This window comes from Oncorhynchus tshawytscha, linkage group LG13 (assembly GCF_018296145.1).
Source record: "Oncorhynchus tshawytscha isolate Ot180627B linkage group LG13, Otsh_v2.0, whole genome shotgun sequence".
In the NCBI taxonomy this organism is placed as follows: Eukaryota; Metazoa; Chordata; class Actinopteri; order Salmoniformes; family Salmonidae; genus Oncorhynchus; species Oncorhynchus tshawytscha.
Genome location: NC_056441.1, coordinates 41,224,993 through 41,239,903, shown reverse-complemented (window position 1 = coordinate 41,239,903; position 14,911 = coordinate 41,224,993). Strand labels below are relative to the sequence as shown.

The following is a 14,911-nucleotide window of genomic DNA, read 5'->3' as shown; positions in this document are numbered from 1 at the left end:
AAATTGTCACTTATCTTGCTTTCATTGCACGCAGAGTCAGGGTATATGCAACAGTTTGGGCAGCCTGGCTCATTCCGAACGAATTTGCCAGAATTTTACATAATTATGACATAACATTGAAGGTTCTGCAATGTAACAAGAATATTTAGACTTAGGGATGCCACCCATTAGATAAAATACTGAACGGTTCCGTATTTCACTGAAATAATAAACGTTTTGTTTTCTAAATTATAGTTTCCGGATTCGGCCATATTAATGACCAAAGGCTCGTATTTCTGTGTGTTATTATGTTATAATTAAGTCTATGATTTGATAGAGCAGTCTGACTGAACGATGGTAGGCAGCAGCAGGCCCGTAAGCATTCATTCAAACAGCACTTTCATGCGTTTTGCCAGCAGCTCTTCGCAAGCTGAGCGCTGTTTATGACATCAAGCCTAATCATAATCATAATCGGTCGACCTCGAGTATCCAATTGGTAGTTACAGTCTTGTCTCATCGCTGAAACTCACTGTTTCCTTCCTCTGGGGCAACTGAGTTAGGCAGGACGCCTGTATTTTTGTAGTGACTGGGTGTATTGATACACCATCTAAAGTGTAATTATTAACTTCACCATGCTCAAAGGGATATTCGATGTCTTGTTTATTTTTTTTGCCCATCTACCAATAGGTGTCCTTCTTTGCAAGGCATTGGAAAACCTCCTGGTCTGTGGTTGAATCTGTGTTTAAAATTCACTGCTCGACTGAGGTACCTTTCAGATAATTGTATGTGTAGGGTACAGAGATGAGGTAGTCATTACAAACTCATGTTAAACACTATTATTGCAAACAGAGTGAATCCCATGCGCTCTTATTATGTGACTTATTAAGCAACATTTTACTCCTGAACTAGAAGTTTTCCTTAAATGGGTTGAATACTTATTGACTCAAGACATTTCACCTTTTCATTTTTTATTAATTTGTTAACATAAAAAAAAATATATGAAAATCCACGTTGATATTATGGGGTACTGTGTGTAGGTCAGTGACACAAAATCTAAATGTAATCCATTTTAAATTCAAGCTGTAATAACAAAATGTGGAAAAAGTCAAGGGGCGTGACTACTTTCTGAAAGCTACATCTATTGTGAGCACACATGCAGAGATCACACCAGGAGTAGACTTACGAATGGAGGCATGATCCCTCTGTACTGTGGGAAGCCAGGGCCCACGGGGGTCTGGGGCAGCACGGGGCTGCTGGCAGGGGGGTTCCTAGGCGGCCCATGGGACTGTGGGTTCTGCTGCTGGTGGAGAGGTTGGCCTGCCTGGCCACCAACGGCAGCCCCCTCCATGACCAGCGTCCCGCCTGGGCCACCCTCTGCGACCCCCTCCCCGGTGGGTGCCAAGGCGCGGCCCCCACCGTCCCGCCAACTTGTCATGTCTGGGGAGAGGGGGAAAAACAAGGAAGAGGTTAAAAAAACAGGAGGGAATAGAAGCCACTTATACCAGCATTTGTATTCAGGAAGAACCACTGGACATGCAATGAAATCTTGCCATAACCGATGTCCTAGTTACAGAACTGTTTCCAAAAATGTATTTTTTCCTTTCTTTCAGTGAGAGGAATCTTAGACTCAGGAGTGAATAAGCAGGGAGGTAATTCTCCAACTGGCATGTCTGGAAAATGTGGGAATTTTAGGACATTATTTTTTTTACAAAGAAATGAAAAAATATGCACTTGCTCTGACCACTGCTTCTTGTTCTGTTGGTAGCCCTCTTCACTGTGTGGTCTATAATAACCTATACAGAAATGAGCGTTACTCACTCGGAGGGCGGAGGCTTGGTCCGGGCCCATACCACTGATCTGCAGTGCCCTGTTCTCTGCCAGCTTTGTCCTGGTCGCCAGCCGCCTGCAGGGTGGGAAATTCCTCGCGAGAGAATGGCGACGGTTGGTTTGATCCCTTTCCACCTGTATGGTGCGAGAGAGGAGGGGTTACTCACAGTTAAATATCCAGACGCGAGTTAGTTAGGAAGCCATTGATGATGCAGTCAAGTCCGCGGAGACGTGACAGATGTAAAGTATGACACTCACCATCTCCTTGTGCTCCATGTGTAACACTGGCCTGAGCCCAGGACCTTGCCCCTGCGGCCTGGGCTGAAACCGGGGCGGGAACCGGAGGTGGAGCCTGAGACACACACACACAACAATAAGGACCATGGCGGTATGGAACCATTTTGTGTTTCAGTTCACATTGATATGGAATTGGTGTGTACCTCTGGAGCTGGCGGGGTTCTCGGGCGGGTCGGTACAGGCGTCTGTGAAACCACAGGCTGCGGCAACTCCAGCTGCGGTTCTGACAATACATCGGTACTGAGAGAAGGAGAGAGAGAAACGCCAGATGGGTAAGTGTCAGACACGCCAGTCAGTCAGACCGACAATTGTGCCAGTTACCGAGTTAGCAGGGGCCTATTACCGATGTTCCACGGCGGTATTGCTGACGTTTCCTGAGATAACATAGCATCTGTATATTCATTTCACCATTAGAATATATTTATTCTGAAGATGGACACAATCCTACTAATTCAGATAAATCATCAGTATAGATGATAAATCGATTCAATTCGAGTTCTGGGCAGATGTAGATTTTTAACAAGAGGCAATAATACCCAGCCACGTTAAATAGTAAAGCTCAGTGAATAGAGTGCTGACTGAGAATAATTTAGTATAGTGAAATCGATAGAGCGCCTCATGGGAAGTGTGCAACGGGGCCCCCCTCCTCACCTCTTTGGGTCTGCTGGTTCCAGCTTGCTTGCCCATCCTGTGCCGTCTTTGGGAACTAGCGAGACGTTGGGGTCGTTGCCTTTGTTCTCCGCCTTCAGACTGGGCAGGCTGGCAGGGGGTGGCATGCGCCGCGCGGAGGCAACTTTACCAAGAGACTGCAGGCCATGGCGGGGGGGAACTGATGGGGGAGGAAGAGAGAGGAGATGAGGTCATTAGCAGAAAGACCACAGTAACTTGAGACCACTGAGAACCAAATGGGAGGGGAGATGAGGTCATGAAAACAACAGTGGTTATCGCCGACAAGATGTAGGCGTTTGATAAAGACTCCGCAAGAACTGCAGAGAATTGAGTTACAACTAGGGCTGGGTGAGAAGGCCTAAAAAGCATATCTTGATTTTTTTTTTTATGTTGTAGAATGTAAAGGGTCAACTATTAATGCATTTCAAATAGTAGTCGAAAATCGAATGAATGCAGGGCTTGTGAAATTATACCCAGCTAAATATAAACCTTTAACTTGCCTAGTTAGGTAAAGGTTAAATAAAGAAAGAAATAAGCCTTCCACAACCATGAGACCCACTAATAATTGAATTTGTCAAGAAGCCACTCCTACGTTGTCTTGGCTGTGTGCTTAGAGACGTTGTACTGCTGGAAGGTGAACCTTTGCCCCAGTCTGAAGTCCAGAGCAGGTTTTCATCAAGGATCGCTCAGTACTTTTCTCCTTTCATCTTTCCCCCAATCAACATTATTATAGACACTGGCCTAGATACTAGCTAATATGGCTTGTCATCATGTATTGGAGTTCTCCCTTTCACTGACACAGTAAGACAGTAGTGTTCAAAATTGATCAAAGGGCCAGTCTAAAATAATAAACGGTCCGAATCTGGCCCGCGGGCCACCAGTTGAATAGCCCTGGAGTAAGCCCAAGCAAAGCATATTTACTATAACAGAGTTTACGTGATCAATGGAGGGAACAAACTACACAGGCATTTTATATGAAACGGAGCCAAATCCAAGACAGGATTTACATGTGTAACTCCAGTTCTCATGAAGGATGTAAGCTACTCTCACTCCATCATCTGCTCACTCACACATAATCTGCACCTACATTAATACTGACTCTACACACATACAAGCTGCTATTAATCTTTCTAATTTTCAGTTGCCTAGTCACCTTACCTCTGTACATATAGTGGAAAGTAGTGTGAGCCCTTTGGAATTACCTGGATTTATGCAAGAATCGGTCATAACATTTGACCTGAACTTCATCTAAGTCACAACAATAGACAGTCTGCTTAACCTAATAACACACAAAATTATATGTTTCCATGTGTTTGTTGAACACACTGTGTAAACATTCACAGTGCAGGGTGGGAAAAGTATGTGAACCCTTGGCAGCAATAACCTCAACCAAACACTTTCTGTAGTTGCGGATCAGACCTGCAGAATGGCCAGGAGGAACTTTGGACCAATGCTCTTTGCAAAACCGTCTCAGTTTGGCAAAATTCTTGGGATGTCCGGTGTGAACCTCGCGAGGTCATGCCACAGCATCTCAATCGGGTTGAGGTCAGGAATCTGACTGGGCCACTCCAGAAGGTGTATTTTCTTCTGATGAAGGCATTCTATTGTTGATTTACTTCTGTGTTTTGGGTCGTTGTCCTGTTGCATCACCCAACTTCTGTTGAGCTTCAATTGGCGGACAGATAGTCTAACATTCTCCAGTAAAATGTCTTGATGAACTTGGGAATTCATTTTTGCACCGATGACAGCAAGCTGTCCAGGCCCTGAGGCAGCAAAGCAGCCCCAAACCATGACACTCCCTTCACCATACTTTATAGTTGGGATGAGGTTTTGAGGCTTTTTTTCCTCCAAACATAGTGTTGTGTGTTCCTTCCAAACAACTCAACTGTAGTTTCATCTGTCCACAGAATATTTTGCCAGTAGCGCTGTGGAACATCCAGGTGCACTTTTGCAAACTTCAGACATGCAGCAATGTTTTTTTTTGGACAGCAGTGGCTTCTTCCGTGGTGACTCCCATGAACACCATTCTTGTTTAGTGTTTTACGTATCGTAGACACGTCAACAGAGATGTTTGCACGTTCCAGAGATTTCTGTAAATTTTTTGCTGACACTCTAGGATTCTTCTTAACCTCATTGAGCATTATGCACTGTGCTCTTCCAGTCATCTTTGCAGGATGGCCACTCCTAGGGAGAGTAGCAACAGTGCTGAACTTTCTCCATTTATAGACAATTTGTCTTACCGTGGTTTGATGAACATCAAGGCTTTTAGAGATACTTTTGTAACCCTTTCCAGCTTTATACAAGTCATTAATTCTTAATCTTAGGTCTTCTGAGATCTCTTTTGTTCGAGGCATGGTTCACATCAGGCAATGCTTCTTGTAAATAGCAAACTCACATTCTGTGAGTATTTTTTACAGGGCAGAGCAGCTCTAACCAACATCTCCAATCTTGTCTCATTGATTGGACTCCACAATAGCTGGCTCCTGACTCCAATTAGCTTTTGGAGAAGTCATTAGCCTAGGGGTTCTAGGGCTGGGCGATATGGCCAAAATAGCATATCATATTTGGTATTTTTCAAATTTGACAGAATTTAATGTTTTTGATTAATAAAAGTTGTACATTTGCTTCATGGGTAGTGGGTGACCCTAGGGTGTCAACACATATATTCTAAATGATTTCAATGGGTCTTTCTCCATTCTGATTGTTATATACTGTTCAATTCAACTTAAAATAATTTACTGCATTTCCATCAATTTCTGCACTCATTTGAGATCATTTCTAGGAAATGGGCTAATTTTTTACCAAATACTGCAATTGCGATTTAAATCATAACACTTGGGTGATCTTTTGGAATCATGGAAATAGAATGTTTATTGTAATTCCATAGTTAGAATATAAATAATAGTGGGCACTTTGAATACAGTGTTGTTTGACATGACAACGAATGAAAATGCCATGGACAAATTATTGTGAAAGCGTAAGAACCAAAGTGAAGTTCAGTGTTTCCTCTGGGACCCTATAATCTTTGGCTACATGAAATCTGTATTTCCTTCGCTTAATCTGCCAATGCTTCGCCTATTCCTCTTTGATTTAGAAGATACTGTTGCACAAACAACATGCTGACTTAAGCCTCCACCAGTACTGGTATCAGGCTGTATTAGCTAGCTACGTTTGCTCTGACTCAGTACTTTCATTAGCTAGTTAGCCAGGTAACTAGCGATTACCATTAGCGGCTAACACGATTTAGCTCAACTTGCTAAGAAAGTACAAACTAGCTGTTTGGAGAGGGATGACTCAAGTAGAGGAGTAAACTATACAAATGGACGTTACACACGGCGTATCACATTTAACAAACCAAACATTAAAATATCGTTATAGAAGGTAAAGTAAAAACCCAAACCCGTCCGTGCATAAATAGCAGTATATGGTAAAATACGGTATAGCGCACATCTCACATACCGTTTCCAACCTACACTGTGAATGTTTAAATTATGTATTCAATATAGACAAAAAAAATACAATAAAGCATGTTATTAGTTTATGCACACAGTGTGTGTGTATTGTTGTGACTTAGATGAAGATAAGATCAAATTTAAGCTGAAATCTCAGTAATTCCAAAGGGTTCACATACTTCTCTTGCCACCATATACCTCCATCACACCAGTATCCCTGCACATTGTAAATATGGTATTAGAACTGACCCTGTATACAGTATGCCTACTTAGTTATTGTTTTCTTATTTCGCAAGTATTTTTTTCTAGTATTACATTGTTATTGATTATTGGGTTGAGTAGGGCTGTTACGGTGACCGTATTTCCTCCACACCGGTGGTCACAAGTTCAGTCAAATTCCACGTGACTGTTTAGTCAGTGTAATTAAGGCTTCTCCAAGCTCTGATGCTGCTGCTGGTCATAGAGTAGCCTACCAAACGTGCTACCTACCTGGTACTCAGCACTATATTGTTCCTCTAATCACTCTGACATCAATGCAAATGTTTCAGAAAATTTAACCAAACGCTTCATGAGATCTCATATTGTGTAAAAATAACATTTCTATAGGCTATACGATTGTTTGAGAAAACAAAATGGCGGCTTCTTTTAAGGAGGATCCCATCAGCTTTCTATAGGGTAGACCTAGTATATTTATTTCTCAACTTTCTATTATTAAGCAGTCTACCTTGGTGACATGAAATTGAACCACGGGAAAAGCATCCTATTTTAAGAGCATAGATTACATGTTTTTTTCCCCTTCCTGTTTGTTTCAAGACCGGTGCATGATAATGGTCCATTCTAAACCAAAACAAATTTCACACATTATTTAGTATATGTAAAGACAAGTTTAAATCAAGAATATGTAATATATTATCACTTGTGAATGACGCTCAGCTTAAGGCAAGAAACAGCACGCCTTTTACAACTTTTTCAAATCATAGTCACATGCATCAGGTAGCCTAGCCCACAGGCCTATACGTTTTGTTAAGGCTTGTTATCACAACTAAAGCGGACAAATAACTTCTTAAAATTAAGCACATTAATCCGCTTTACAACAGGTGTAGAGCCTAACTGGCATACATACACAGCGCGTAAGTTTCAAGTTTATAATAAAAGCATCACATGTGCAGTCACTTTTGAGAGTGGTGTTTTCCTGCTAAAGGAACATTCGCGCATATTGCCTACTGCCGTGTGCACATTGCTGCGCTTATGTGAAAAAATAGCTTCATAGTGTATCTAATTATGAAGCTAAACGTTCTCATCTGTTGTGTCATTCTCATTGCTTAAAAATGTTTTTTGGATGGTAGTGGTTGCATTAATTTGGGATATTTCGCATCCCACAACTGTCCCGGACTATGTTTGGGAATATTTATTTCAAGATAGAGAAGGTCAACTTCTATACTATGGTGGATAGTAGATTGCCATAGGAGAATGCTTTTGCTGTTTTTTTGGTCTACTCATCTTGACAGAGAGCCATATGACTGAAAGGTGCTTCAGACCACGCAGTCGGGAGAATTTTTGTTTTATTTAACAATTATTTAACCAGGCAAGTCAGTTAAATAATGCAAAAACACAGTGTTGGAGAAGAAAGTAAAAGTGCAATATGTGCCATGTAAAAAAATCTAACGTTTGAGTTCCTTGCTCAGAACATATGAAAGCTGGTGGTTCAATATTCCCAGTTAAGAAGTTTTAGGTTGTAGTTATTATAGGAATTATGACGCGTCGACTATTTCTCTCTATACCATTTGTATTTCATATACCTTTGACTATTGGATATTCTAATAGGCACTTTATTATTGCCAAGCCTAATTTCAGGATGTGATAGACTTGAATTCATAAACAGCGCTGTGAATCAGCCATTGCTAAGAGCTGCTGGCAAACTCAGTAAAGTTTGAATTAATGCTTACAAGCCTGCTGCTGCCTACCACCGCTCAATCAGGTCGCAATTGTAAATGAAAACTTGTTCTCAACTTGCCTACCTGGTTAAATAAAGGTGAAATAAATAAAATAAAAAATTAAATAAAAAATATCCAATAATAGACTTAATTATAATAAACAGAAATACGAGCCTTTGGTCATTAACCTCTTGAGCTTATGGCTGAATACTGCCCCCTTTGGAGGAAGTGCGTGCCCATAGTAAACTGAAAATATTTTTTTCCAAAATTGCTAATATATGCATATAATAATAATTATTGAATAGAAAACACTCTAAAGTTTCTAAAACCGTTTAAATTATGTCTGTATGTAAAGCAGAACTCTCAGGGCAGCCTTTCTCCCAAACTCTCTCTTGTCAAGAGAAAAGTTGGGTCAACTTTGACGTCATCGCCCCCACCCTTCCCAGGCAGCTACCGATCTGGGAACAGTATGTATTTGTTCAGCGCGATGTCTGCTTTCAATTGGCACGTTCATTGTTTGAATTTCGCGCTCCCTCATCCTTTGGCGGGCGAAAATGCCCGGTTCACTCTCACATACATGCACTCTATTGCGCGCGGCCGATTTGGAGAACGTTCTTTTCCAATAGACACCAGTTGAAGCCGGTTCGTTTGTTTGCGATTATCATTGTTTTACATGATAAAAACATCATTTGCTCGATTCTGCACTTAGTTTGACCAGTTTAGTCGACATATAATATGTAATTTTGAAGTTTGATGCGCAAGAGTGCGGGACCAGAAGGAGCAGAAGTTATTTTGGGTGCATTTCAGCTGAAGCTGTTAGCATATGCTAATACAAAGACGCACAACTTGAAACCAAACGATGTATTGGGTAAGTATGACTCCTTCTACGTCTTCTGATCGAAGAACATCAAAGGTAAGGGAATATTTATGTGGTTATTTTGGGTTTCTGTGGACTCCAAACGTAGAGGAGACACTGCTAATATCTGAGCGCCGACTCATAGCATAGACTAGTGAACGAATTCTGTAACGTTAAAAATAAATGTAACACAGCGGTTGTATTAAGAAGAAGTGTATCTTTGTAACTATATGTAGAACATGTATATTTAGTCATGTTTATTGCTTGTTATCTGACGTTATCTGTCGGAGCTATCATAATTTCTCCGGACATTTTGAGTAGCATTTTTTGAAATGTCGTCATTGTAAACAGAGATTTATGGATATTAATGGCATATTATTGAAAAAAAAAAATGTACTGTGTAACATGTAATATTACTGTCATCTGATGAAGATTTTCAAAAGGTTAGTGAATTATTTATTTTTTAATCCTACTTTTAAATTTTATATTTTCTGGGACAAAATGGCCGCCGCTTGCCTTTTGTTTCGGTGGTGGTCTAATATAAATGTGTGCTATGTTTTCGCCGTAAAACATTTTAGAAATCTGACTTGCTGGGTAGATGAACAAGGTGTTTATCTTTCATTTGAGCTATTGGACTTGTGTAGGTGTGGAGGTTAAATATGTCTAAGAATATTTTTTCGCATTTTGCGTTATGCTAATGAGCTTGAGCCGTAGTCACGATCCCGGATCCGGGATGGGTAGCATCAAGAGGTTTTAATATGGTCAAATCTGCAAACTATCATTTAGAAAACAAAACGTTTATTCTTTCAGTGAAATACAGAACCGTTCCATATTTTATCTAAAGGGTGGCAACCCCAAGTCTAAATATTGCTCTTACATTGCACAACCTTCAATGTCATAATTATGTAAAATGCTGGCAGATTAGTTCACAAATAGCCAGGCGGCCCAAACTGTTGCGGCCCTGACTCTGCATGAAATGAACGCAAGAGAAGTGACAATTTCCCTAGTTAATATTGACTGCTTAAATGAATTCCTTTTAACTGAATACGCAGGTTTAAAAAATATACTTCTGTGTATTGATTTTAAGAAAGGCATTGTTGTTTATGGTTAGGTACATTCGTGCAACGATTGTGCTTTTTTACGAATGCGATTACTCGTTGGTTATTACTGCATTGTCGGAACTAGAAGCACAAGCAATTTGCTACACGCGCATTTACATCTGGTAACCATGTGTATGTGACAAATAAAATTTGATTTGATTTGTTAAACCGTCACCTGTTTGGCGACGTAGGCTGTGATTCGATGACAAATTAACAGGCACCGCATTGATTATATGCAACACAGGACAGGCTAGTTATCCTAGTAATATCAACCATGTGTAGTTAACTACTGCTTATATTAACCTCTTTCAGCTAGGTGGCACTATTTTTATGTTTGGAAAAATAACGTCCCCAAAGTAAACGGCCTATTTCTCAGGCCCATATGCTAGAATAGGCATATAATTGACAGATTAAGATAGAAAACACTAAAGTTTCCAAAACTGTCAAAATATTGTCTGTGAGTATAACAGAACTTATATTGCAGGCGAAAACCTGATGAAAATCAAACCAGGAAGTGGCTTCTATTTTGAAAGCTCTATGTTCCATGGCCTGCCTTCGCTTCGAGAAAGATAACATCGTGTCAGGTGTTCGCATGAGTCTTGCTTGCGCAACAGAGCTTGAGCAGCCATCGTCTCTCCCTCTCCTACTGAAAAAGACCGTGCTGGTTGATATATTATCGATTATATATTTTAAAAACAACCTGAGGATTGATTATAAAAAAACGTTTTACATGTTTCTGTGGACATTGCGGATACTATTTGGAATTTTCGTCTGCGTTGTCGTGACTGCTCGGGCCTGTGGATTTCTGAACATAACGCGCCAAACAAACAGATGTGGATATAAAAATAATCTTTATGGAACAAAAGTAACATTTAGTGTAACTGGGAGTCTCGTGAGTGAAAACATCCGAAGATCAAAGGGTAAACGATTAATTTGATTGCTTTTCTGATTTTCATGACCAAGCTACTTTGATGCTAGGTGTTCATAATATTTTGTCTAGTGATAGATAAACTTACAAACCCTTGGATTGCTTTCGCTGTAAAGCATATTTTCAAAATCTGAGACGACAGGTGGATTAACAAAGAGCTAAACTGTGTTTTGCTATATTGCACTTGTGATTTCATGAATATAAATATTTTTTGTAATATTATTTGAATGTGGCGCTCTACAATTCAGCCGTTGTTGATGACAATTATCCCGCTAACGGGATGAGTAGCATCAAGAAGTTTAGATTGATTGTTTTTTATAAAGATACATTTAATACTAGCTAGCAACTTAACTTGGATCCTTGCTGCACTAGCGTAACAGGTGGTCAGCCTGCCACGCAGTTTCCTCATGGAATGCAATCAGCCATAATCGGCATCCAAAATGCAGATTACCGATTGTTATGAAAACTTGAAATCGGCCCTAATTATAATTGTTATATTCAGCCCAAGGGCACAACAGCCACAAGGGGCATGGATTTTTTAGGGGTCATTACGGCCACACAAAGAGGATGCCGCCGGGAAATTCGATGCATTATCAAGTGCTTGTCAAATTGTGAATGAGACTGATGAAGTGTGTACAGCCTGCACAAAAAACAAAGCAGCGCTCATGCCTTTCATGCAACTTTTTTCAAATCTTCAGTCGCATCATGCAGCCTTATTGTATTAAAAATCAAAACATATACCCCAACGTTTGAATCACAACTAAAGTGAAATAAATAACAAAATAAAATAAAATAAGCATATAGGGCCTGTTTCTATTTTTTTCTCTTTAAAAAAAATGTACATGGTATCCAATTCTTTTCTCATCGCTACAACTCCCGTATGGGCTAGGGAGAGACGAAGGTTGAAAGTCATGTCTTGATCTACTTCAAATAAGGTTTTATTTTACCTTTATTTAACTAGGCAAGTCAGTTAATAAACATATTCTTATTTTCAATGACGGCCTAGGAACAGTGCCTGTTTTAAGTGGTAGAACGATTTGTACCATGTCAGCTCGGGGATTCGAACTTGCAACCTTTCAGTGACTAGTCCAACGCTCTAACCACTAGGCTACCTGCAGCCCCAAATAAGGTCTGTGTTTCGTGCCTCAGCGTTTTGATACCCATGTAAATCTCACTAGGATAAGGTAACGTTTGTCAACATATTTTTTATAAATCCACTCTACAAAAAAAATGATCTTCGCTCATATTTAGCCTATATTGATCTGAGTTACCTTGTCCTATGGATATCTACAGTTATAAAATTGGCACGGTGGTGTTAGCCTACACGAAGCACAGACCTTATTTTAAGTGAATCTAAAAAAGATCCCATGGAATAAATGAATGAAGGAACCGCTTTTCAGATTTTGCTAGAAGGTGTCATGGGAATTATGACTCGCACTTTGGTACCATGCCCATTATTAAAATAGGATTTCCTGCATATAGAAATTTCAGTTTTTGTTTTCAACATTCATCACAGGTAACTTAAACTCTATTTTTATTCAAACAGTTGAGAGTATTTGTCTCCTAAGCAGACTCTTCATTATCATTGTCACTTCAGAGCTGTGTGCATGTTTTACAGACGGCAGAGAAAAGCAGAGCACCCGTGTGGGACTATTACATGGAATTGGCACCAGGCAAGGTGTCTTATTTGTGATAAATATGTAAGCATGGGGTCAGCAATGGCTAAATAAAAAAATACCACCAACCTGTGGAATCACTAACCTCTCTGCGCACCGAACCCGGGATTAAATTCGACAACATACAGTGATCGCTACATAAATAGTCATATTAAACATTCATGAAAATACAAGTGTCTCACATGTTTCGAAAGCCTAGAATCTTGCTAATCCAACTGCCAGATTTAAAAAAGGATTTACTGCGTAAGAATACGATGCGATTACCTGAGGACAGAGCCCAATAAAAATGTACTATTTCAACCAGCACAGGCGTAACAAAATCACAAATTGCAATAAAATAAATTGTTTACCTTTGACGATCTTCCTCTGTTTGCAATCCCAATGCTCATTGTTACACAATTAATGGTCTTTTTGTTTGACTAAAATCCATTTTTATAGCCTAACACGAAAAATTTGGTGAACCGCTTGTGTTGTGAATTTTGTCTCATTCAATTTTCGGCGGCACAATTGATGTAAATACACACACTAAACGTGACTTTTCCAGTCATGTTTGGTTTCATTGCAATCAACTGGTTTGTTTGTACCATGCCCATTATTGTTTGTAACACAACCAAACCTGATGGGTCATGTCGCGGGACGTATTGGCTGAAAGAAACCGATTTGAAGACAAGTAATGACATCATTGTGCACCAATGATATGACCGCTGTTTCGTTGATTGACTGTATTTTAACCCAATGACCACTGATCGTCTTGAAATCTAGCTGGGTAGATAGCCAATGAGCTGAGGTAAACGGCAATATGTAATGGGTTATGTGTTGGAAGACCAACCCATGTAGTAAACTCTGGCGTAAAGAGGGTCATTCGCCATTGAAGATTCATACCGGAAGGAGCGCATGTTACGCACAGCACTTTTTTGGTAAAGCGCATCTTCAGCTGTTTATATATCAATCAGTATGGCGACTAAGACAGGGAAAGCTAAATCTAAGTCTAGCTATACAGATGTACACACAATTTTAGAAGAAATTGATCGGGAAAGTGAGACAGATTGTTGGAGGACTGAATTGGTCCACCCACACAGACAGCGTTGTGAAGAAGGCGCAGCAGCCTCTTCAACCTCAGGTGGCTGAAGAAATTCAGCTTGTCACCAAAAGCACTCACAAACTTCTACAGATGCACAATCGAGAGCATCCTGTCGGGCTGTATCACCGCCTGGTACGGCAACTGCTCCGCCCACAACCGTAAGGCTCTCTAGAGGGTTGTGAGGTCTGCACAACGCATCACCGGGGGGCAAACTACCTGCCCTCCAGGACACCTACACCACCCGATGTCACAGGAAGGCCATAAAGATCGAGGACAACAACCACACTGCCTGTTCATCCCGCTATCATCCAGAAGGCGAGGTCAGTACAGGTGCATCAAAGCAGGGACCGAGAGACTGAAAAACAGCTTCTATCTCAAGGCCATCGAACTGTTAAACAGCCACCACTAACATTGAGTGGCTGCTGCCAACATACTGACTCAACTCCAGCCACTTTAATAATGGAAATTGATGTAAAAAATGTATCACTAGCCACTTTAAACAATGCCACTTAATATAAATGTTTACATACCCTACATTACTCATCTCATATGTATATACTGTACTCAATACCATCTACTGCATCTTGCCTATGCTGTTCTGTACCATCACTCATTCATATATCTTTATGTACATATTATTTATCCCTTTACACTTGTGTGTATAAGGTAGTAGTTTTGGAATTGTTAGGTTAGATTACTCGTTGGTTATTACTGCTTTGTCGTAACTAGAAGCACAAGCATTTCGCTACACTCGCATTAACATCTGCTAACCATGTGTATGTGACATAAAATTTGATTTTGATTTGATCTTGGTGATTATTATTTCATTTTTTTTAGAGGCACTTGTGCTCCCAAATTATAATTCCTGGAGGCACAGCAAAAAAAATTAGGAGCATATGCCCCCAAACTGGTAGCACTGTAGAGCCCTGTTGTATTCTTCATACTATAAAACAATACCACGGAATTCAAAGCAAATCTTGTCTGCAAAATGAACAAGTGTAGCCCACAGCCAGATCAGGGCCTAACATAACGACAATTCAGAGTACGCTATTCTGTTCTTCTGCAATAGACTATATACCATGTTTCTTTAGAGCAGTCTAAAATAAATAATG

At 40.2% G+C, this 14,911-nt stretch overlaps 1 protein-coding gene across 3 annotated transcripts in view; it reads right to left on the bottom strand.

The window, feature by feature from the left end:
- LOC112264964 (protein PRRC2A-like) overlaps nucleotides 1–14,911 on the bottom strand; it is a 53,549-nt gene that overhangs the window by 26,056 nt on the left and 12,582 nt on the right. For all 3 annotated transcript variants that reach the window (XM_042295738.1, XM_024441901.2, XM_042295739.1), the window contains exons 3-7: nucleotides 2,755–2,932; nucleotides 2,247–2,343; nucleotides 2,065–2,158; nucleotides 1,798–1,941; nucleotides 1,163–1,416 (exon numbers count right to left, since the gene is read on the bottom strand). In XM_042295738.1, coding sequence (XP_042151672.1) covers nucleotides 1,163–1,416; nucleotides 1,798–1,941; nucleotides 2,065–2,158; nucleotides 2,247–2,343; nucleotides 2,755–2,932 — 767 coding nt within the window. The remainder of the gene's footprint in view (nucleotides 1–1,162; nucleotides 1,417–1,797; nucleotides 1,942–2,064; nucleotides 2,159–2,246; nucleotides 2,344–2,754; nucleotides 2,933–14,911) is intronic.